General features: G+C 36.4%; 2 protein-coding genes across 4 annotated transcripts; one reads left to right on the top strand and one right to left on the bottom strand.

Moving 5' to 3' along the window:
• Nucleotides 1-303: 303 nt before the first annotated feature.
• slc43a1b (solute carrier family 43 member 1b) lies at nt 304-19,180 on the top strand. Of its 2 annotated transcripts, none has more exons than XM_079420363.1 (15): nt 304-555; nt 9,011-9,168; nt 9,274-9,460; nt 9,646-9,701; nt 9,952-10,028; nt 12,576-12,668; nt 12,792-12,925; nt 13,523-13,674; nt 13,769-13,915; nt 14,179-14,214; nt 14,937-15,069; nt 15,161-15,290; nt 17,302-17,375; nt 17,681-17,804; nt 17,894-19,180. In XM_079420363.1, exons 2-15 carry the CDS (start codon nt 9,015-9,017, stop codon nt 18,083-18,085), a joined length of 1,689 nt encoding a protein of 562 aa, XP_079276489.1. In that variant the 5' UTR covers nt 304-555; nt 9,011-9,014; the 3' UTR covers nt 18,086-19,180. The 2 variants fall into 2 exon arrangements, with proteins under 2 accessions (XP_079276489.1, XP_079276490.1); XM_079420364.1 differs by having other exon boundaries at nt 383-423.
• Nucleotides 19,171-22,637, bottom strand: LOC306872047 (mediator of RNA polymerase II transcription subunit 19-B-like). 2 transcript variants are annotated; one of them, XM_079420388.1, is made up of 7 exons: nt 22,415-22,634; nt 22,104-22,278; nt 21,156-21,278; nt 20,726-20,859; nt 20,401-20,497; nt 20,226-20,320; nt 19,171-19,540 (listed from the first exon to the last, which is right to left on the bottom strand). In XM_079420388.1, the coding sequence occupies exons 2-7, from the start codon at nt 22,204-22,206 to the stop codon at nt 19,478-19,480; spliced, it is 615 nt and encodes a 204-aa protein (XP_079276514.1). In that variant the 5' UTR covers nt 22,207-22,278; nt 22,415-22,634; the 3' UTR covers nt 19,171-19,477. The 2 variants fall into 2 exon arrangements, with proteins under 2 accessions (XP_079276514.1, XP_079276513.1); XM_079420387.1 differs by having other exon boundaries at nt 22,104-22,637.
• Between the last annotated feature and the right edge of the window lie 11 nt (nt 22,638-22,648).

The raw sequence follows: 22,648 nt of genomic DNA, 5'->3' as shown, positions 1-22,648 counted from the left end.
GTTACGGTACTGCTTAAATTATTGAGTACCATCTGTACTCAAATGTAAGTAGTGAATGTGTGTGTCCGTGGGTGGGGCAGTGTGGGTGTGGTAATGTGGGCCGGTGTGGCTACAGTGCCAGGGCTGAATTTTTGTCCCAGTCCGCCCCTGCTCATCTGGGAGAGACAAAACCCTCTCTGCAGTCACGTAAGGTAAATTTCTTCGATTATGACCACATGAGGGCACCGCTGACACTGTGAATGATCTTACAGGCTTATTCTGCACTGACAATCCAGTCGCGTGTGCTCTTTGGGAAACATCCATAGTTTGGTTTGGAAAGGTGGGGAGGAGGGTCAATGCCGAGAGCCATTTATAGACAAAACGAGCAGGGAGAGAGAAAGAGCATACAAAACTTGACATATCCTTTTTAGTTTCTACAAACGTGTAAGTACAACCTGGAGTGCACGAACAGAAAAACGCTAAATTATAGCACCACTTATGCACTGGAGAGGATAAGTAACACTGAGGGAAACCAGACACATGCCATTGCTATAAATAACAGTACATAAGACAGTGGTAAGTTTACGCTCTTCATGTTTCCAAGATTTTGGAAACTTGTTTAAAGATCCAAGTTGATAAATAAATGTTATGTTATTTTTTAAAATCTGTTTATTAAGATTTGTAAATGTTACCTCATAATGTTACCTGACAACAGTTTTTTTTCTCTTAATGACTTAATTTTCTAAAACGACTGTACTTTTGTGGCATAAAGAAGCTTAATTTGTAAATGAAGTAAAAGCTGACTGCGCTAGCTTTTTAAATGTCAAATTGTATATCTGAAATTATATTTTTATAATCAGAGTATCTTTGGGGCGTGCGTTTTAGAGCATGATGACATTCATTTACAAACACGTGTCAGATTACACAGTCCAATGCAATAATGAATATTACTTTCTGTACTATTCATTAAATTCCCTTAGAACTGATAGGCAATTATCAATGGTCTCATGTGAGGGCGGTGTGTTTTTTCCTTTAGGAAACTGAAGTGCGCACGCGGCACTTACAGTGAGCTGCTGAGCACGCGGTAGCAGCTGCAGTCAGTGTGAAGGAAACAGCTGTGTGTGTGTGTGTGTGTGTGTGTGTGTGGAGGCGTTTGACCTTTTGAAACAGCTAATCTGTCTTGAGTGGAAGCACCATTTACTTGGTAGCCTAAGTCTTTGCACAATTAATAAATTCTTAATTTAAAAAAATTAAAAATAATTTTAAAATCTTAAAGGGGTCATATGATGCGATTTCAAGTTTTCCTTTCTCTTTGGAGTGTTACAAGCTGTTCGTGAATACATAGATAAGATCCCTGAAGTTTCAAAGACTAAAGTCTCAAAACCAGAGATATTCTTTATAAAAGTTAAGACTCTGCCACGCCACCCTAAAACAGTTCATTCAAACACACCACCACATGCAGGGCAGGACTTAGCATCGTGGGGGCCCCTGGGCTTGAGTCATTTTCGGGCCCCTACTTATGGAGCGATTTTTGTGCCAATATTCAAACAAATCCAGTGTTTTGCAAATAAACACAATCTGCTTTGCAAAGAAAAACTCGACTTTCAAACAAACGCAAAGTGATTTTCAAATACAAAAGTCTTTGAGAGAAAATGCAGAGGTATGGACAAATATATGTATTGTGTGTTACAACTGTGAGACTCATTTGCCTTTTTATGAGGAAACTTGGCTTGATTTTCTCACAAATGCGACGGGCTGATTTTCTCACACGAGTGCAATTGTGCAACTTTCTTTTCCAAAACAGCAGATGGCGCTGTTGGTCAATTTACGCTAGTCTCCTGAGACCTGAAACACCTCTTTACCTTTTCAGACCAATATGAGTGGGGAACAGGTGAGTTTCTGTCTTACTAGATCTATAATTAACCATTTAGATGTTTTCACAAAGTGACCCTACTACAGAGTCAGTGAAATTCACAACAAGTCTGTAAAGTTGTTAACATGATTGATTAGTTCAAAAATCAGAGGTGACCTGGATAAACATTTAACTAGGCAGGCTTTCCCTATAAAAACTGATCCATTCTCCGTACCTCTTATCCTTTGTTGGATCGCGGGATATAGAATATACACATATATATTGATACAATTGTACAACATTCAAAACGATGCAAATGTATAATAGATAGCAACAATATGGTGTACCAAAAATGAAAGCTTAGACAATTTAATTTAGTATCAGATATAGTAATATCACCCAAGAGGTCATTAATTATTAATAAAAAAATGAAAACAAAATCACATTTAGTGCAATATCTAAAACAGTTTTTTTTAAATGATGCAACTCATTTGTCTAAAATAATTACGTATTTTTTAGCTAAGCAAAATTATAAATATTTATCTTCTGGTGTCACTCTTGTCCTGTCAATTGGGGAGAAGGATCAAGTGATAGGATCACGCTGATATAATACTAAATTCATCATTTTAATAAACAGTGGTTTAATAAACAGCGTGCTACATGGATGAAGACACACTCTGGACAGCGAGGACTCTTCTAGGAGTGACTCAGATGACCAACGTTTGCATTTTAAAGAGGCACTAATATAATTCCTGACCGTAGCCTTTTATTCTTAAATTCATGAGTTAAAATGTTGCTCGGCCATATATAAAAAGCTACATGATTTTAGTTGAATTTTTCCAAACAGGCTATTGTCAGACTAAAATCTGCTGGTATATTGGTTGAAATATGAAATATCTCCTTACAGGCCACTTTTAGTTTTAAATGTTGTACAAGGCATGTATATTACTATACTATATATAAAGATAAATATGATAAACTATGATATCTCTTATGAAAATTAAAGTTGTTTTTACTATTGTAAAAGTGTGGTAACCATGTTTTTTTTGCAGGTTACCATTTCAATATAGGCAGCTTTACTACAAATACCATGGTATTTATTTAGTAAAGCCATGGCTAATTTTCATAAGGGATATTAATGTTTAGATTATATTTTGGTACATTTACATAGCTGAATCACAATAAAGCTCACCTGAACTTAAACTAGTTTGATTATAGTAGTCTATTTGTATAATTAGATTAGTCTACTCCTTTCAGTAGGTGGTCTATGTGTAGTTTTATACTTGTTTAAACTTTTACTGCAGAGGTATCCTACAGCATTTCTCTCCACTGTAGGCTATGTTTCAACATATATACAGTAGAAGAAAGACAATAAATCTTACTTGACCTAACGTAAAAATAAAATTCAAAATGCTTTCATTTTTGGTACACAATATTGTCTCTATCCACTATACATTTGCATTTTAGTATTACAATATATTGTGACACGATATATTGTTATACCCCTGCATTGTTTTGAATGTTGAACAATTGTATCAATATACAGGTCCTTTTCAAAAAATTAGCATATTGTGATAAAGTTCATTATTTTCTGTAATGTACTGATAAACATTAGACTTTCATATATTTTAGATTCATTACAACACAACTGAAGTAGTTCAAGCCTTTTATTGTTTTAATATTGATGATTTTGGCATACAGCTCATGAAAACCCAAAATTCCTATCTCAAAAAATTAGCATATCATGAAAAGGTTCTCTAAACGAGCTATTAACCTAATCATCTGAATCAACTAATTAACTCTAAACACCTGCAAAAGATTCCTGAGGCTTTTAAAAACTCCCAGCCTGGTTCATTACTCAAAACCGCAATCATGGGTAAGACTGCCGACCTGACTGCTGTCCAGAAGGCCATCATTGACACCCTCAAGCAAGAGGGTAAGACACAGAAAGAAATTTCTGAACGAATAGGCTGTTCCCAGAGTGCTGTATCAAGGCACCTCAGTGGGAAGTCTGTGGGAAGGAAAAAGTGTGGCAGAAAACGCAGCACAACAAGAAGAGGTGACCGGACCCTGAGGAAGATTGTGGAGAAGGACCGATTCCAGACCTTGGGGGACCTGCGGAAGCAGTGGACTGAGTCTGGAGTAGAAACATCCAGAGCCACCGTGTACAGGCGTGTGCAGGAAATGGGCTACAGGTGCCGCATTCCCCAGGTCAAGCCACTTTTGAACCAGAAACAGCGGCAGAAGCGCCTGACCTGGGCTACAGAGAAGCAGCACTGGACTGTTGCTCAGTGGTCCAAAGTACTTTTTTCGGATGAAAGCAAATTTTGCATGTCATTCGGAAATCAAGGTGCCAGAGTCTGGAGGAAGACTGGGGAGAGGGAAATGCCAAAATGCCTGAAGTCCAGTGTCAAGTACCCACAGTCAGTGATGGTCTGGGGTGCCATGTCAGCTGCTGGTGTTGGTCCACTGTGTTTTATCAAGGGCAGGGTCAATGCAGCTAGCTATCAGGAGATTTTGGAGCACTTCATGCTTCCATCTGCTGAAAAGCTTTATGGAGATGAAGATTTCATTTTTCAGCACGACCTGGCACCTGCTCACAGTGCCAAAACCACTGGTAAATGGTTTACTGACCATGGTATTACTGTGCTCAATTGGCCTGCCAACTCTCCTGACCTGAACCCCATAGAGAATCTGTGGGATATTGTGAAGAGAAAGTTGAGAGACGCAAGACCCGACACTCTGGATGAGTTTAAGGCCACTATCGAAGCATCCTGGGCCTCCATAACACCTCAGCAGTGCCACAGGCTGATTGCCTCCATGCCACGCCGCATTGAAGCAGTCATTTCTGCAAAAGGATTCCCGACCAAGTATTGAGTGCATAACTGAACATAATTATTTGAAGGTTGACTTTTTTTGTATTAAAAACACTTTTCTTTTATTGGTCGGATGAAATATGCTAATTTTTTGAGATAGGAATTTTGGGTTTTCATGAGCTGTATGCCAAAATCATCAATATTAAAACAATAAAAGGCTTGAACTACTTCAGTTGTGTTGTAATGAATCTAAAATATATGAAAGTCTAATGTTTATCAGTACATTACAGAAAATAATGAACTTTATCACAATATGCTAATTTTTTGAAAAGGACCTGTATATGTGTATATTCTATATCCCGCGATCCAACAAAGGATAAGAGGTACGGAGAATGGATCAGTTTTTATAGGGAAAGCCTGTCTAGTTAAATGTTTATCCAGGTCACCTCTGATTTTTGAACTAATCAATCATGTTAACAACTTTACAGACTTGTTGTGAATTTCACTGACTCTGTAGTAGGGTCACTTTGTGAAAACATCTAAATGGTTAATTATAGATCTAGTAAGACAGAAACTCACCTGTTCCCCACTCATATTGGTCTGAAAAGGTAAAGAGGTGTTTCAGGTCTCGGGAGACTAGCGTAAATTGACCAACAGCGCCATCTGCTGTTTTGGAAAAGAAAGTTGCACAATTGCACTCGTGTGAGAAAATCAGCCTGTCGCATTTGTGAGAAAATCAAGCCAAGTTTCCTCATAAAAAGGCAAATGAGTCTCACAGTTGTAACACACAATACATATATTTGTCCATACCTCTGCATTTTCTCTCAAAGAGTTTTGTATTTGAAAATCACTTTGCGTTTGTTTGAAAGTCGAGTTTTTCTTTGCAAAGCAGATTGTGTTTATTTGCAAAACACTGGATTTGTTTGATGAATATTGGCACAAAAATCGCTCCATAAAAACACACCAGATGAGAATTTTTCTCGTCCTGACAAGTGAGCCTCAGGTGTTGCAGACTCACCCACATCTCTCAGCTACCACAGGTACATCAGGCTGTGGTGTCACAGGTGTGAAAAATCCAGTAATCGTTTTCAGTTTACTGAGTGCTTCCTTTTCACGTCGCTGTCTTTCATTTTTTAGTTTTCTTTTAAGCGCGCCGCTCCGATACCGCTTGTCCGCCATTATACTGATTAATGCGGCCGCTAGGTACAACAGTGTAAAGCCAACGCTTCGTTATCACCAATAACCAATCAGCGTAAAGCCAACGCATCGTTATCACCAATGCCAGACCAATAAACGAACCTTAATTGAAAAATAAACAAATCAAATTAACGGAAGCGGGCGGGGCCCCCTATTGGGCGGGGCCCATGGGCTCGAGCCCACTCAAGCCCAATGGTAAGTCCGGCCTTGACCACATGTCTATGTCACGATGTGGAAATATTTGCGTAATGCCGCCCAAATGTTCACGCAAAGAAAGAAGGCGTGGTTTCAGTAGCGTTGATGCAGCCATGTCAGGGAGACGCTCTGTGTTTCTATGCAAAAGCAAAAACACTTTGTTTGGCCTTCCGTAGATGCATTTAGGAATCATTAAAATTACTTACAACAGAACAGCAACGCATTTGCTATTGACTGTTCAAATGCGGAGTTTTGCGCATAACACGTCGTGTGTGTGTGTGTGTGTGTGTGTGAGAGAGAGAGAGAGAGAGAGAGAGAGAGAGACAGGGTCACATCACAATGGAGTCAGATTTCTTAATCTCGGTTTGTGTACTGCAAGTATATACGAGCATCATCACTCTGTCATGTGACCCTGTTCCCCTTTCGGGCTTGAACTGATGGTAAAACTAAGGACATTATTAACTGTCTTTATATTTACTTTGAAAGCTGAGGCTCTTGGTTATGGAAAGGGGCGTTACATTTCCGACACTTGCTTGTGGTGTTCGGCCAATCACAATGCACTTGGTCAGTTGGGCAATCAGAGCAGGAAGTTAAAAACATCCTGATTAATTAGTTTCTTTAAAAAAAATAAAATGCAGCTTTTCACTTCACAAGACACCAACCAAATCATGTGGATATCTTGTGGACTAGTTGGAAGGAGGGGATTTGTAGAAAACGACACATTTGAGAAAGGCGGGGCATAGAGGAATTGCAATAATGTACAGTATTTAAAAAATAATGTGTTTTTTGAACATTAAACCATGTCAACATATTGCCAAGTTTCACTAAGTTTCTTGCTGTCCTGTACAAAAACGTTTTAGAAATCCCAGAGGAAGCATGGGAAATCTATGGAAGCCCATTTCCGCCACTGAAAAAAAAAAAAAAAAGTTTTTGCGAAAAGTAATTGCGACTTTTCATCTCACAATTCTGACTTTTTTTCCTCGCAATTGTGAGGTTAGGCTACATCTCACAATTCTGACTTTTTTCTGACTTCGCAATTTTGTCTTTTTCAGAATTGTGAGATATAAACAATTGCGAGATATAGAGTCCAATTTTGAGGGGGAAAAAGACTGATATGTTCTCAGAATTGCGAGTTTATATCTCACAATTCTGACTTAATAACTCGTAATGGCATCTTATAAAGTCAGAACTGCGATATATAAACTCTCAATTCTAAGATAAAAATTGCAAGTTTATATAGCCTATCAGACTTCTGAGAATAAAAGTCAGAATTGCGAGGGAAAAAGTCAGAGTTGCGAGGGAAAAGGTCAGAATTGTGAGGGGGGAAAAAACACAATTTATTTATTTATTTGGTTCAGTGGTGGAAGCTGGCTTCCATAGTAATCTGCTAAACACTTATTACAGTGTGGAAAAATGGAGACCCAAATAACAACAAAAAATACAGACGTTGTGCTTCTCATCAGCACTTCGCCTAGAAACAAATTTGATGCCTGCTATAGGTCTCAAAAAAGTTGGCACGGGGACAATAAAGGACTGAAAAAGCAAGAAATTTTGTAAAGATTCAGCTGGGAGAACATCTAGCAATTAATTAAGTTGATTGACATCAGGTCTGTAACATGATTAGCTATAAAAGGGATGTCTTAGAGAGGCAGAGTCTCTCAGAAGTAACGATGGGCAGAGTCTTTCCAATCTGTGAAAAAGTGCGTAAAAAGATTGTGCAATACTTTAAAAACAATGTCCCTCAACGTCAAATTACAAAGGCTTTGCAAATCTTATCATCTACAGAGCATAACATCATTAAAAGATTCAGAGAAACTGGAGAAATCTCTGTGCGTAAGGTACAAGGCCGAAGACCTTTGTTGGATGCTCATGGTCTTCGAGCCCTCAGACGACACTGCATCACTCATTGGCATGATTCTGTCATTGACATTACTAAATGGGCCCAGGAATACTTCCAGAAACCACTGTCGGTAAACACAATCCTCCGTGCCATCTACAGATGCCAACTAAAGCTCTATCATGCAAAAAAAGTGTTCTATGGTCAGACGAGTCCAAATTTGACATTCTTGTTGGAAATCACTGATCGCGTGTCCTCCGGGCTAAAGAGGAGGGAGACCTTCCAGCGCGTTATCAGCGTTCAGTTCAAAAGCCTGATGTATGGGGGAGCATAAGTGCATTCGGTATGGACAGCTTGCATGTTTTGGAAGGCACTATGAATGCTGAAAGGTATGTAAAGGTTTTAGAGCAACATATGCTCCCCTCCAGATGATGTTAAAAGCTGCGTTCAAACCATAAACAGATATAAATCACATGTAAACTAGACAAGATACTTGAGCAATCATCTGCACTCCGTCCAAATTCACAGTCTCCCATTTCATTTTGCTACATACTGTAGACATGCTGTTCAAGAACGTTCTGAACGAAGAGGACAAGTCCTGACATAAATTTGTAACAGTCCTGTTTCACTCTTTACCCCCCTGAATTCTTCTAATTTTGGCTGTTCTCACTCCAATTGATGAATAAACCTTGGTGTCCTGAATGAGTGCAAGTTCATGGTGTGAAACGTGTCTGTTTATAAATTCTTACATTAACATTTGTGGTCTTCAGTACACATTCATGCATGAATGAGTCTCAGATGCAGGCAGTTTTTTATGAATGTGTTGTGTATAAATTTAGGCAAGCAGGGCCTGAAAGCGTAGATCACTTTTCTCCAAGACATGAAGAAAAGTGTCAAAATTTCACTTCCATTTTATATTTTATGTTTGCATTTATATGTAATTAAGTGATCAAATGTTTTGTGTTTCATTAACTTTACCAAATCAAACAAAGACAGATGTCCCTGCCTCTGCCTCTTCTGAAATCATTTTGCAGTTATGATTTAAGAAACCCCATTCTGATTGTACAATACTGAATTGTTGTATTGACATTAATGTAGAATTGAACCTTTCTTGTGGTTTCTTTCATTCTCCAGTGCAATGGCTCCGCCGCTGTCGCAGGCCTACAGGAGGCGCTGGTGGATGGCTGTCACATCAATCATAGAAAACCTGTTCTTCTCTGCTGTATTGTTGGGTTGGGGCTCTCTTCTTATCATGCTGAAGAATGAGGGCTTCTACTCTCACCTGTGTACAGGTACATGATTGGAAGACATTCACACTGACAGGCTTATTCATGAGCAGTTTTATAAAACAGCGACATGCAGAGGTTTAAAGTATCTAATTCTTCCTATGATACTAGAGAATGTCACAGAGACTCAGGCTAATGTGAGTTTGACGGAACAGACGGTTTGGCTGAGCTGTATTGAGCAGGAGGAGATTCTGAATCTGGGCTTTACGATTGGCTCATTCATCATCAGCGCAGCCACTCTGCCGCTAGGTGTCCTGATGGACAAGTTTGGACCACGTCCAATCAGATTGTTTGGCAGGTGAGAGACATACAGTTATTGGTTTAAATCTAGAAAAGCAAAGTTCCTCAAAACTAATGTAGAATGTTGGCTTGACAAAGCTTAGAAGGTCAGCATTAAAGCCTACTTTCAACACTACTCACTCATGCCCTGCAACCCACATCTTGGTCACTCCCACCAACCCTCTGTTTTTATGACTCTTGTAGTTCGTGTTTTGCATTATCCATGGCTTTGATTGCAGTAGCATCTTATGATCCAAAAGGTCAGTACTAAGCCACATTTAATGGTTTCAGGTGTTCCACAGTCAGAACCAAATCACTGTATATATACAGCATGTACTGTAGAAGTATAAATTAAATTATATATACATACACACACACACACACACACACACACACACACACACACACACACACACACACACAGCTAAATAATTCTACAGGCCAGTAATTAGTTCATTTATAAATGTAATGTTTTATAATGAAGGCATTGTTTCTTCTTTTCACTCACAGTGTTATCTTCTATCATATTTATTGCTGTGTCCATGAATGGGTTTGGAGGAATCTGTCTAACCTTCACTTCACTAACAGTAAGACACAGTTGCAAAGTTGCCATTTGACCTGTTCTATATTCTGAGGTCCTATTGAAGTTTTAATGTATTTGGGTTCACTTTAATTATTTTGTCAGTGGGTGGTGGTCATGTTGACATTTAACTCTCTATTGGTGTTTAAATGTGTGTGTGTGTGTGTATATACACACTACCATTCAAAATGTTGTTTTTTTAAATTGATTTTAGAAAAATATATTACTACAGTTTAAAATAAAGGTTTTCCATTTGAATATATTTTAAAATACATTTTATTCCTGCAATGGCAAAGCTGTATTTTCAGCATCATTACTTCAGTCTTCAGTGTCACATGATCCTTCAGAAATCATTATAATATACTGATTTGCTGTTCAAGAAACATTTCTTATTATTATGAATGTTGAAATAATGTTGCCATAATTTTTTATGAAAACTGCAATACACTACTACTTAAAAGTTAGGAGTTAATAAAAAAAAAAAAAAAAAAGAAATATATATATATATATATATGTGTGTGTGTGTGTGTGTGTGTGTGTGTGTGTGTGTAATAATAATACTTTTATTCAGCAAGGATGCATTTCAAATAAATACTGTTCTTTAGAATTTTCTATTCAGCAAAAAATCCTGGAAAACAAAACAAACAAAAAAGACTATAGATTTTCACAAAACTATTAAGCTGCATAAACTGTTCAACCTTGAACACTGAAAATTCAGCTTTTTCCATGACTGGAAGAAATTACATTTGAAAATATATTAAAATAGAAAACAGTGATTTAAAATTATATGTTTTACAACATAATATATTTTACAACATTACTGTTTTATTGTGTTTGATCAAGTAAATGCAGACTTAGTGAGCATTTTTTAAGTGACTTTAAAAAAGTTAGTATGCATACATGGTAAGTATATGTGTGTGCATCTGAAAGAGGTTAGGGTCATTTCTGTATGCATGTCTGTGGATATGTGTAAGGTATAATGTAAGTATTATGCCTTTTGGCTACACTTATCTTGCATAATTGCTAATAAACATTTGAATACTGCTCCTCATTACATAATATCAAAACACATGATTGTTGCATTTCTTGTTGTGCATATAAGATGAGAGTTAATGCTCCTGCTCTTGTCTGTTGCTGATCTTTTCAGTTCTGCACATGTTTTCCATCTCCTCACTCTACAGTTTGGCATGCTGATTTCAGCCAATCACAGCACAGATCTGTCTTCACGCCCTCTACTCCACCAAGCCCACCGTCTCCCAACATTACAAGCACTGTCCTTGCTTTCCTTCACGTGTGCCCCTTAGTTTTACACAGCCTAAAATGTACCATAAATGTATTACTATGATGAATTCATATCTGGATTATTTTTTGCAATTCACTTCATTTATGTATGTGGGTATTTGTGTCTTCCCAAAGTTCACAACCCATTTTACTTAAAATGTTACTATTAAAGTGACAACTTTACCATAATCCAGCATAGAACATATTCAACAAGGAAAATGTGTATGGAATTTATTAACCTGGATTTGACTGGATGATAAAACGAGGACGTTAAAGCAGAAACGGTTTGTTTCTTGGTTGTTTGGTGCTTGACTTCTAGATTTGATACATTATTTGCCAGTTAGATCATTTTCTCTTAAAGACATGCAAACATTGCCACAATGTCCCCTTTTTAGTTTATCAACTGCACTGAACTTTTCCACCCTCTTCTTTCTGTCCTCTTGTTTCTATAATCTTTGTGTGTTTACTATCCAGATTGTCAAATTTAATAGTTGCATACTGGCCCACACACACACACATGTCCTAAGTTGAACTTCGATAAAAACCTGAATCATGTTTTTATATGAGCTCTGCTCTGCATATACTGTATATGAACTGCGTGTATAATATAAACAAACTAGCAAACTACTGTTTAAATAGTTTTAGATAGAGTATGGCATGTTAAACTGAATCACATGTCAGCTTCCTGAAAGTATTTCATTTCAGCAACCTATTTATATGCTAAAATAGTAGGGTTATATTTAAGAGCTGGCAATGAACTGTTTGTGTTTGTGTCAGTCTGAATAGGGACATCTATGTTTGAGTGTGTGTTTATCTGCTTGGAGTGATAGAGCATTGTTGGCACAACAGCTCTGTGTATGTATGCATGTATGTATATTAATAGTAATTAATGACTAAGTAAATAATATAAAAAATTTATATATATATATATAATGTATATGTAATTTATGTATATATTTATATATAAAAATTGATATTTTTATTTGTTTTTGCATATAATTTATTTAAAGTACTACATACATAGTAAAAGCAATTATGCTAAAAAGTAAAAGACTTTTTAAGTATAAGCAGTAGCAAACACCCACATATATAGTGAAACTCTACAGACTATAACATTGCTGCGTTAGGAGCTGTCTTCACATGTTGTGTGGCTGAAGGCTATTTCAAACTTCAAGCTCATAATGCTCTAGTGGCAATAGACAAATGTTACAGTTTGAATATATACATTAGTATGCTCATTTATGATTCTTTTCTTCATGTTTGATTTTCTCAGTTGCCAAATATGTTTGGAAATGTGCGGTCTACGATTCTTTCGCTCATGATTGGCTCGTACGCCTCCTCTGCTGTCACCTTTCCAGGAGTCAAGGTAGAGATTGTTTAATTACTAACAAGATCAGACAACTTATTTGTATTTGGACATTATGCACAAATACGTTTGTCTTGCAGTAGTTTATGAACATGAACATCCTCTGTCTGTCTTGTCCTCTAGCTGATCTATGATGTGGGCGTCTCTTTTTCTTTTATATTCTGGTTATGGGCAGGGTTTGCCTGCCTTGTCTTCCTCAACTGCTTTATTAACTGGCCTGGAGAATCTTTTCCTGGCCCCGAGGACATCAGATACACGTCAGTACATGCCAAATACATACACTATATACCTAAACATCACACCTTATGTGATTATTATTATTTACATTTACACGTGTTTCTAAACTAGCATTCAAAAGTTTGGAATCAGTACTTTTTTTTTTTTTTTTAAAGAATCTAATACTTTTATTTAGCAAGGATGCATTGAATTGATCAAAAGTGACAGTGAAGACTAATACATAATATTACAAAAGATTTCTATTTCAAAAGCTGTTCTTTTGAACTTTCTATTCATCTAAAATCCTTAAGGATTTCTGAAGGATCATGTGACACTGAAGACTGGAGTAATGATGCTTTGCCATCACAGGAATAAATTATATTTTACAATATATTAAAATAGAAAACAGTTAGTCTGAAGTCCCATAAATGTTTATAATATTAATGTTTATTGTATTTCTGATCAAATAAATGCAGCTTTGGTAAGAGACTTTAATAACATTCACCCCAAACCTTTGAACAGCAGCATCAGAAGAATATAACAATTCAGTTATACAGCATTCACAATATACATTCACAAACAATTGTGGCTATTATTGTAAAACTGTACATGCATTTCTGTTACTCTTGATTTCACAGTACAATGGTGAAGTTGAGAAGTGAAGTAGTGGACCAAAAGATGACTGAAGAAAGTTCTTTCTCTCAGGAGACTCCTAAAGAGCAAGAGGTGACCAAACAACGGCCTTCCACTGATGAAGCACCCAGCGATGGAACAGCTGCTCAGAGCCAGGGCAAGTCTCACAAACACACTGTCTATGAAAACACCAAAGATTTATGACTTTGATCATTAAATAATCTTATGTTATCAATTTTTTTGGACAGCAGGATCCCCTCCCTTTCATCGTTCTGTGTGCTCACCTATTTTCCTGTGGAGCATCATCACTATGGCGATGACCCAACTCCGTGTCATTTTTTTCATGGGTGCCATGAATAAGATGTTGGAGTTCCTGGTTACCCATGGTGACCCTAATCGTGAGCATCAGCTAAACATTACAATCATTTGTTTTTAATGAGTTTGGAAAATGTGAAAGAAAAAGATTTGCTCTTCCGAAAGTGTTTTCATTATTTTGCTTAAGAACAGATGGGTAAATTAGTGCAAGCTTACAGGCGTTCGCTATAGTTTAGTTTTGCAGAAGCACGTGTTAGTGGTGGGTGTTTGTAAGTGGGTAGTAAGGTTAGTAGTTTAAATTGGCTTTATATTGCATTATTTTCACTGCCTGTTTGCGTCTGTTTAGCCTCAGAGGAGTTGGTGAAGGAGGCAGAGGAGAAAGGTAAGAAAAGTCATATTATTTTCACCAAACCATTATACTGTATCTTTATTTTGGTTTTGTAACAAACAGATATTTGAACACTTATGACACACTTAAAGGGACAGTTCACCCACAAATGAAAATTATTCAAATACTCACCCTCCACTTGTATGAGTTTCTTTCTTCTGTTGAACACAAAAGTAGATATTTTGAAGAATGTCAGTAAACAAACAATTGACTTCCATAGCATTGGGAAAAAACGTCATGTAAGTCGATGGCTACGGTCAACTATTTGGTTGCAAACATTCTTCAAATCATCTTTGTGTTCAGCAGAAGAAAGAAACTCTTTCAGGTTTGGAACAAGTGGACGGTCAGTAAATAATGACAGAACTTTTATTTTTGGGTGAACTGTCCCTTTAATGTATCAATGATATTACATTAGAAAATAAAATATCAAACCTGGGAGCAATTTGAAGGAAGATAGCTCAATCAAGCAAGACATTTCACAAAAACGTTTTTTTTTTACCTTGACATCATTTGGTAAAAGTTTCAAAATGTCTCTCTGAAGTTAAATGACTTCTAATTAAAAATCTAGGATCGTTTATTTGGTTTAATGTGTTTAATATGTAATGTATCAGACAGTGCAATATCAGGATAATATGGCAACATTATTCTTGGAAGTTATTGTATAGTGAACGGAATACAAAGACATTCGTGTGTGTGTGTGTGTGTGTGTGTTTTAGTGAATCTCTACTCGTCCATCTTTGGCACTCTTCAGCTGCTCTGCCTGGTCTCCTGTCCTCTGATTGGCTACATCATGGACTGGAGAATGAAGGAGTGTGAGGACGTGGTGAATTCAGCAGAAGGAGAAAAAAGGTGAAGGTGGTAAAAGAGAAGGAGTGAAATGTTAAATTACTTTGACATGTCAGTTACATTGTTACCTGTTTCCTTGCGTTGTTTTCTTCAGTCCCTCCAGGCCTCCAAAAAGGGACAGAAAGATCCAGAAACTCACCAACGCCATCAGAGCTTTCATCCTTACTAACACTCTGCTAGTCATCTTCGGCATCATCTCTCTCATAGACAATCTACCCGTACAGGTTAGACACAATGTCACAAATGTACTTGTTTGTTCAGAAATACTGCAGAATGTTATTTAGTCATTTAATAATATTTAATTACAATTTTATTAGTTATATATAAAATTGCACTCATACTTTTAATTTAATTAATTTTTTTTTAATAATTCAATTTTCCAAATATGACTTTGCACTCATAATTTAAATTTTATTTTAATTTTATTAAAAATGTTGCACTCAAATTAATTACATTTATATATTCATATATAATTTAGCACTCATAAATAGTGCAAGTATATAATCATATTAAATTAAATTAAAAAAACTTTTGACCCTGCACACATTATGCTGCAAAACTAATTTCCATGAGCTCTTTAAAGCTACATGAAAAATGTGATGACTATTAATTATTATATGTGACCGTGGACCAAACATGTAAATTGCACTCAATGCAGTTTTTAAATGAACTTCTAAATTATACAATTTCTATTTGTTGGGTCATTTTTTGGAAATTGAGATTTATGCATCATCTGAAATCTGAATAAATAAACTTTACATTGACGTATGTTTTATTATATTTGGCCGCGATACAGCTATTTGGAAATCTGCAATCTGAGGGTGCAAAAAAAAAAAAATCTAAATATCGAGAAAATCGCCTTTAAAGTTGTCCAAATGAAGTCCTTAGCAATGCATATTACTAATCAAAAATTATGTTTTGATATATTTACGGTAGAAAATTTATAAAATATCTTCATGGAACATGATCTTTACTTAACCCTAAAAAGGGCAAAACCATAAAGAGACTTAAAAACTAATTTATTTCTGTTTTCCATCTTATCGGAAGTCAAATAATACAATTTCATGATTTTTTTCAAAACTTGACTCTTATTTTTGATTTTAATGTTTGTATCTCCTAGGATGCGTCGCTTCTTTGGGGGTACAAATTCACTTAAAACAGAACACTTGTTTATCAATGCTTGTCACAACATGGTTGTAATTCCTGAACGCTTTTGAATACAGACCTAAGGTTGGTCTCTTTTTAAAGAAGACACATAGCAGATTATTGCCGAAGTGAAAACCAAAGTAGAAAAAAGTTATAGAAGTTTAAGTTTATTATAAAGATAATGTAGTATACTATTTTTATTATATATTATATAAAATATGTATTTTATCAAATATGTTGAACTCTAAAATTTCTATGAAATCAAAGCCATATGTCTAACTAAGCTGTGTTCCAAATTTGATGTTGATATCACAATAATAGTGGTTCCTGTGAGATTTTGTTCGGGTACTATACCAAAAATAACCTCTGGGTTACACCCAAACTCTATTGAATTTTTTGATGCAGTTTTCTGTCACAAATCAATCATTTTCTGTCACAATCTGTTCTATCACTTCTATTACAAAACAGTTACCAAATATGGAACCTTGACTGTGAGACCTTTCCAACGATATGTGTTTTGTCAAGATTACAAAAAGGTTTGATTTTCTAAAACAAGCTACAAAATCACAGTATATATATATATATATATATATATATATGTACATTTATATCTTGATGTATACCCCTAAAAGGGTGACATATCCACTGAGATACAAACATTTAGAGACTACAATAACAGTATTTCATTTTAAACAGTACGTCCCCTCCAACGTGTAAATATGTGAACTAGATCAACTTTTATTGGAGGGTGAGTAGATTTCCCACTACAGGCGGCCATGCAGTTTAAATGAATGTAGAAAGAAAAAATACCCCATCTAAATATTCACAACAAACACCCTTTCAAAATGAAACCAAGAAATAAGACCTACACTTTCACTGCTTCTCCCCACAGCTTCTCAAATGTTTGTATCCCCCAGGATACATTGCGCCTTTTAGGGTTAATATCCTAATGATTTTTGTCATAAAAGAAAAATCTATAATTTTGACCCATACAATGTATTGTTGGGTATTGCTATGCCTGTGCGACTTATGACTGGTTTTGTGCTCCAGGGTCACATGCGTATTTCTCTTTTTTTCTCTCTGTCTCAGGTGGTGTCATTTGTTCTTCACACTGCAGTTCGAGGGTTTATTCACTCCTGCTGTGGTGGGCTCTACGCTGCGGTGTGAGTTTTACTCATCGAAATCTATAAATTTAATTTTCTGCTTAAGGATAAAATGACCTGAACACAGCATACAAACACATATGCTCGAATGAAGATCAGGGTAATAATTCTAGGCAAAATTAGTTATTAGTTACTAAATATTAGTTATTAGTTTTTTATGTCTGTGGTCTTTATTAAGTTTTAGTTTTTAGTTTTAATTAATTTAGTTTTAGTTATTATAGTGCATAAACTAAATAAAAATGAGAAATGTTGTCTTGGCATTCAGGTGACATTAATTAAGATGATTAATTTATTTGTGAATTTAGCTACCCAACCAATCACTTTGGGACCCTGACGGGCTTGCAGTCCATGATCAGTGCTGTGTTTGCCCTCCTACAACAACCACTCTTCATGTGGATGGTGGGACCATTGAACGGTGATCCTTACTGGGTGAGACAAACGTTGTTCAAATTCATGTATTTGTATTTAAATCAAGATTCTGGACAAAGTACCAAAACTGACGCTTTTTGAATCAACAGATCAACTTGGGCCTGCTTGTGTTCTCATTGGTTGGATTCCTGCTGCCGGGATACCTCTTCTACCACCAGAGACAGATTATAAAGGAGAAGGCAGCGTTTGATAGTCTGTCAATGAGCCAGTCAGCGCAGGAGAGAAACAGCCTCAACCAAACAAATGATTCAGCAAAATATCAAACGAACGGGAACGTCTGAGGCGGAAAACATTTAGAATTGAGATGTATGTGAATTATAGACCTGATTTATGAGTTATTATATCACGGCACTTCAGAAACTGAATTATTGGGCTTCATGTTCAGTCACTGTAGAGTCTTGACAAATATAAAACAGTGTTAATAAACAAGCAAATGTGCAATTTAAAGTGGCTTTGACTGTGTGACTGGGCAGGATGGATTTTCAAGGCTTTTATTATCAATCAGAAAAACATTATGCCATGACCTACAATATATAATTTGCAGTTATTGCATTGACACTTTGAGATGTCCATTAAAATGGTAGTAGAACCAGAGGGAGGTCTTAAATATGATCTTAACTTCCTTCCCGTGAAGCACCTCCAGTATGAATCAAAATTTTCTCTATTTACTTTAATAAAAACATAGTGTTGTTGTGCACAATTTATCAGTGCATTTTATACCAAAGACAATCATTTTGTGTTCATAATCTTTAATCAAAACTTGATCTAACTTGCTGAGATACCATAAAAAGGGAACTTGACCTTCAGTCTCCATGTCTCGATCAAAAAGCCTCCTTGAAAGTCCATGCCAGAGTTTTCAAGAGAGTAGCTCACAAATGACTGTGAACTTGTATTCTACCATGTTATGATCTTCATTATGTATGTGCAGGACACAGACATATTCCAATTCACTAGTATGCATAGTCAAAAATAATGCTTGCCATTTATGGAATGTAATGTTTTTCTTCAAGACTCAGGTAAATGAGGTAGGGCTTCATGTAATGCTCACTTTACCTTGACATGGATCAATTTAATTTTAAACCTTTGGTTTTAAGTAGATTTTTTGTTTGCCATCCTTCTCTCACTACACTTGATGGAAATGCAGCTTTATATGTCAAATGGTAAATTCAGATGATTCATTTTATTGGAGGCCAGTTTTGCACTATATTCTTTGTGTCAAAAGTGCTGTTCTGTATGTTACAGAACTGTAATCGTGTTATCAGTCACATTGATTCTACTGATTGTTCAACATAATGGTGCTTGTACTGTGCTCATGACTGTAAATATGCCTGAAAGAATAAAAAAATCTAATAAATTCAAATATTTTCTCACAAATCAGCCCATTTCTCAGCTGATTGTTTTATTTGTAAAAAATATTTTTAAAAAGTTGAGTGAAAAATTATTCATCATACTCATAAATAGACACAGAGGCACTTAGACACGTACAAATATAACCGATGCGATGTTTACCAGGTGTTCTGGTACATTACATAATGATACACTCTCACACATATATACACACACATCTGAGTCACTGTAACATTAAAGCTGTGACGCCCCAGAAAAGGCCCAATTGTCCAGCTTGTGTTTCTCTTCATCTCCTTCCTCTTGTTTTTCTGGCATTGAGGCAGTTTTTATCTCAGACTGCTGCTGCTGGGCTGAGCTCCAGTGGCTGGGTGATCAGGGCTATGGCGATTCTGAACATGGAGAAATAACATTGTATACATTTTATTGTATTTATCAGAGATATCAGGTGTACTATTTAAAACGAATTACTAATGTATTAATGTATGAACAAATCAAAAAACTGTTAGAAGCTTTACCGTCAGTGTGATTTTAAATTAAATTAATACTTTCATTTACCAAAGATGCATTAAATAAATCAAAAGTGACAGTAAAGACATTTATAATTTTACTAAATATTTGGATTTCTGACAAATGCAGTTCTTTTGAACTTTCTATTAATCAGAGAATAATGGTTTCCATAAAAATATTAAGCAGCACAGCTGTTTTCAACTTTGACAATAATAAGAAATGTTTCTTGAGCAGCAAATCAGCATACTAGAATGATTCCTGAAGGATCCTGTGACACTAAAGACTGAAGTAGTGATGTTTAAAATTCAACTTTGCCATCACAGGAATGTATTAGATTTTAAAATATATTCAAATATGTACTTCACATTGTAATAATATTTCACAACATTACTGTTTTATTGTATTTTTGATCAAATAAATGCCGCCTTAATGAGCATAAGACACTTTAAAACATTGGGGAAAAGTTTACTGACCCCAAAGATTTTGAACAGTAGTAGAGAAGACTTATAAATTACGGCCAATTGTAACCTGTACTGTCATATAAAGACCATAATAACACCAATTGACCTTTTTCTTCTTCTTATCTTTCTTCTTTTTCTTTCTGTCCGGGTCATCATCCTTCTTTTTCTTCTTCTTCTTATGGTCAGAATCTGATGGAGTTTCTGTGGTAAAGACGTGAGATGGACAGTTAAGATTTAAGAAAGCAGACGTTCATTTCTTTGTGTTTGTGTTTGACCATCACCTGGCGGTAAGGGATCCTGAGGCCGATGATGTTTATGCTTGTGTTTGTTCTTCTTCTTCGGTGGTTGAATGTGCATCAGTCTGTACTGCTCTGGTAACTTTGTCAGGACAGAGAGAGTCACATAAAACATGCATGCAAAACCACAATAAAGGTCTGACCCACATAACCATTCGCTACCAACACTAAGAAAGACATGGACAAACCTCCGAGTACAGTCAAAGCAGAGGCAGCATCAGTTACACTTGCCTCCCTAAATGCAAAGGGGATCCTTCTTTAGCCTCTCTCTCACTCACACACACTCTCACACACACTCACACACACTTACAGGGCCAGTGTGTAGCCTGAAGCCGGTGAGCATCGTGCCAGTGAGAGGACTGAACGAGTTGTTGCACACTGGCGGCTTCTCGATGAGAGATCGCATAGAGCTGTTGTCCTGAATGCCTGGGCTGTCAATCATACCTGGAATACAGAAGGATCAAAAAACTATGTAGTTTCAATACAGGCAGTTTTTTTTTTTTTTTTTACTTTAAGGGATAGTTCACCCAAATATAGAAAAACAAATGCTGATGACCAAACAGTTGATGGTTGCCATAGATTCCATAGAATTGTTTTCATATTATGGAAGTGAATGGCTACCGTCAACTGTTTGGTTACCAACATTCCTCAGAATATCTTCTTTTGTGTTCAAAACGACAAAGAAACAAGTGGAGGGTGAGTAGTGAAGGGCAGTGAAAGGTAGAAGTACGCGTACACACCAGGAAGCTCAGGAAGGAAGTTGCTGAGTTTCTCCTTCACCTTCTTTCCGCAGAACTTGTTATAAGCGTGCTCCAGGTTGTAGTGTGTGATGAGATTAGTGTGTCCTGTCAGCTCATTCTCCACTGTGAAGAAGATATGAGAGTTAACAGGTTCATAAAGGTGACCAAAACAGCTCCATTAACTCTAAAATAACCCACTACCATCACACAATTTTACCATGGTAACATCTTTTTGACTCCAAGGCTAATGGGTTTCCTTAGGTACATCTGCTGTCATTATAGATTACAGCAAGTACCGAACAACAATTAAAATGAACATAAATTACATTTTAGAATTCCTAATATTTTAAATGCAAAATGTTCTTCAGGGATCCCACTATTTTGTAACCAATATATAGCTAGCAGAATGATATGTAATGCATATTCATGATAAAAATTGAAAGATTTTTTTAAAGATTTTATTCATATTTATTAAATTACATGACATTTCCTCTCTGGGAAATAACAACTTTTTGTTGTTGTTTATCTTATTTTAAAGCTTGTTTTGTGTCAGAGGGCCTCTAGTGGCCCCGGCTCCCTGGTTAAAAACTATAGAACAAAATAAAACGATTATTTTTAATAAAAACAAGACCATAACAAATGAATAAGTAATTTTCTTTTCATTTTATTATATTTTTTAATAACAGTGATGCTGTTAACTATTGTTACTAGGGTAATCTTAGTAAGGGTCTTACATGACTTGACAAGACATATATTGTATGGTACTATGGTTACCATGGCAAAGTACCATGGTTATTTAGACATTGTACCGTGGTATTCTTAAAATACCTGGGTGCATGCTATACAATCAGTCTAGAATGACACTGACACTAACACAGTACTTTATTATATATTACTATGACAAAATCAGCAGTATCCCCAATATTAAAATCACCAAGAGGCGCTCACTGGGCAGTTCTCGCAGCAGGTAGAAGGGCTCGTTCATCGCGGCGGGTTTTCTGATCGGACCCCCTTCATCCACCATCTGATGCGGGAAACACACCGGGCCCATGTTCGGGGGTACCTGAGGTTTCCCAGACCCAAAGCCAAGCGCAGAGGACCCTGCTGGACCCTGCGAATCAGGCTGACCATACAGAGAGGAGAAAATTTCTGTCATGATGGCAAAACGATGTTATTATTGCGTGGTCGCTTATCTTGGCTTTGCTACTGCAGAACGACGATCTGTTGACAATTGCTTCCGGTTGTTTGGGGATATTTACCGTAATTTATCAAGTACGTGATCTCATTGTAAACTGCACCAAAATAGACTCATATAACGCGCCCTAAAAATGCATTATATGGTATAATTCTGTAGTTTATCTACATAAACAATTATATAAGATGAGACAAATAATTAACGTTTGTCTGAAAATCGTCGCTGGGAGTTTATTACAGTAAAGAAAAAAAGCGACACACTTCCTCTTGTCCTTCCCTTTATGTGACATCACGACCAA

Source organism: Barbus barbus, assembly GCF_936440315.1.
Source record: "Barbus barbus genome assembly, chromosome: 7".
Classification (NCBI taxonomy): domain Eukaryota; kingdom Metazoa; phylum Chordata; class Actinopteri; order Cypriniformes; family Cyprinidae; genus Barbus; species Barbus barbus.
Note: the sequence above shows the minus strand (reverse complement) of the source record. Positions and strands in the feature narration are given on the sequence as shown.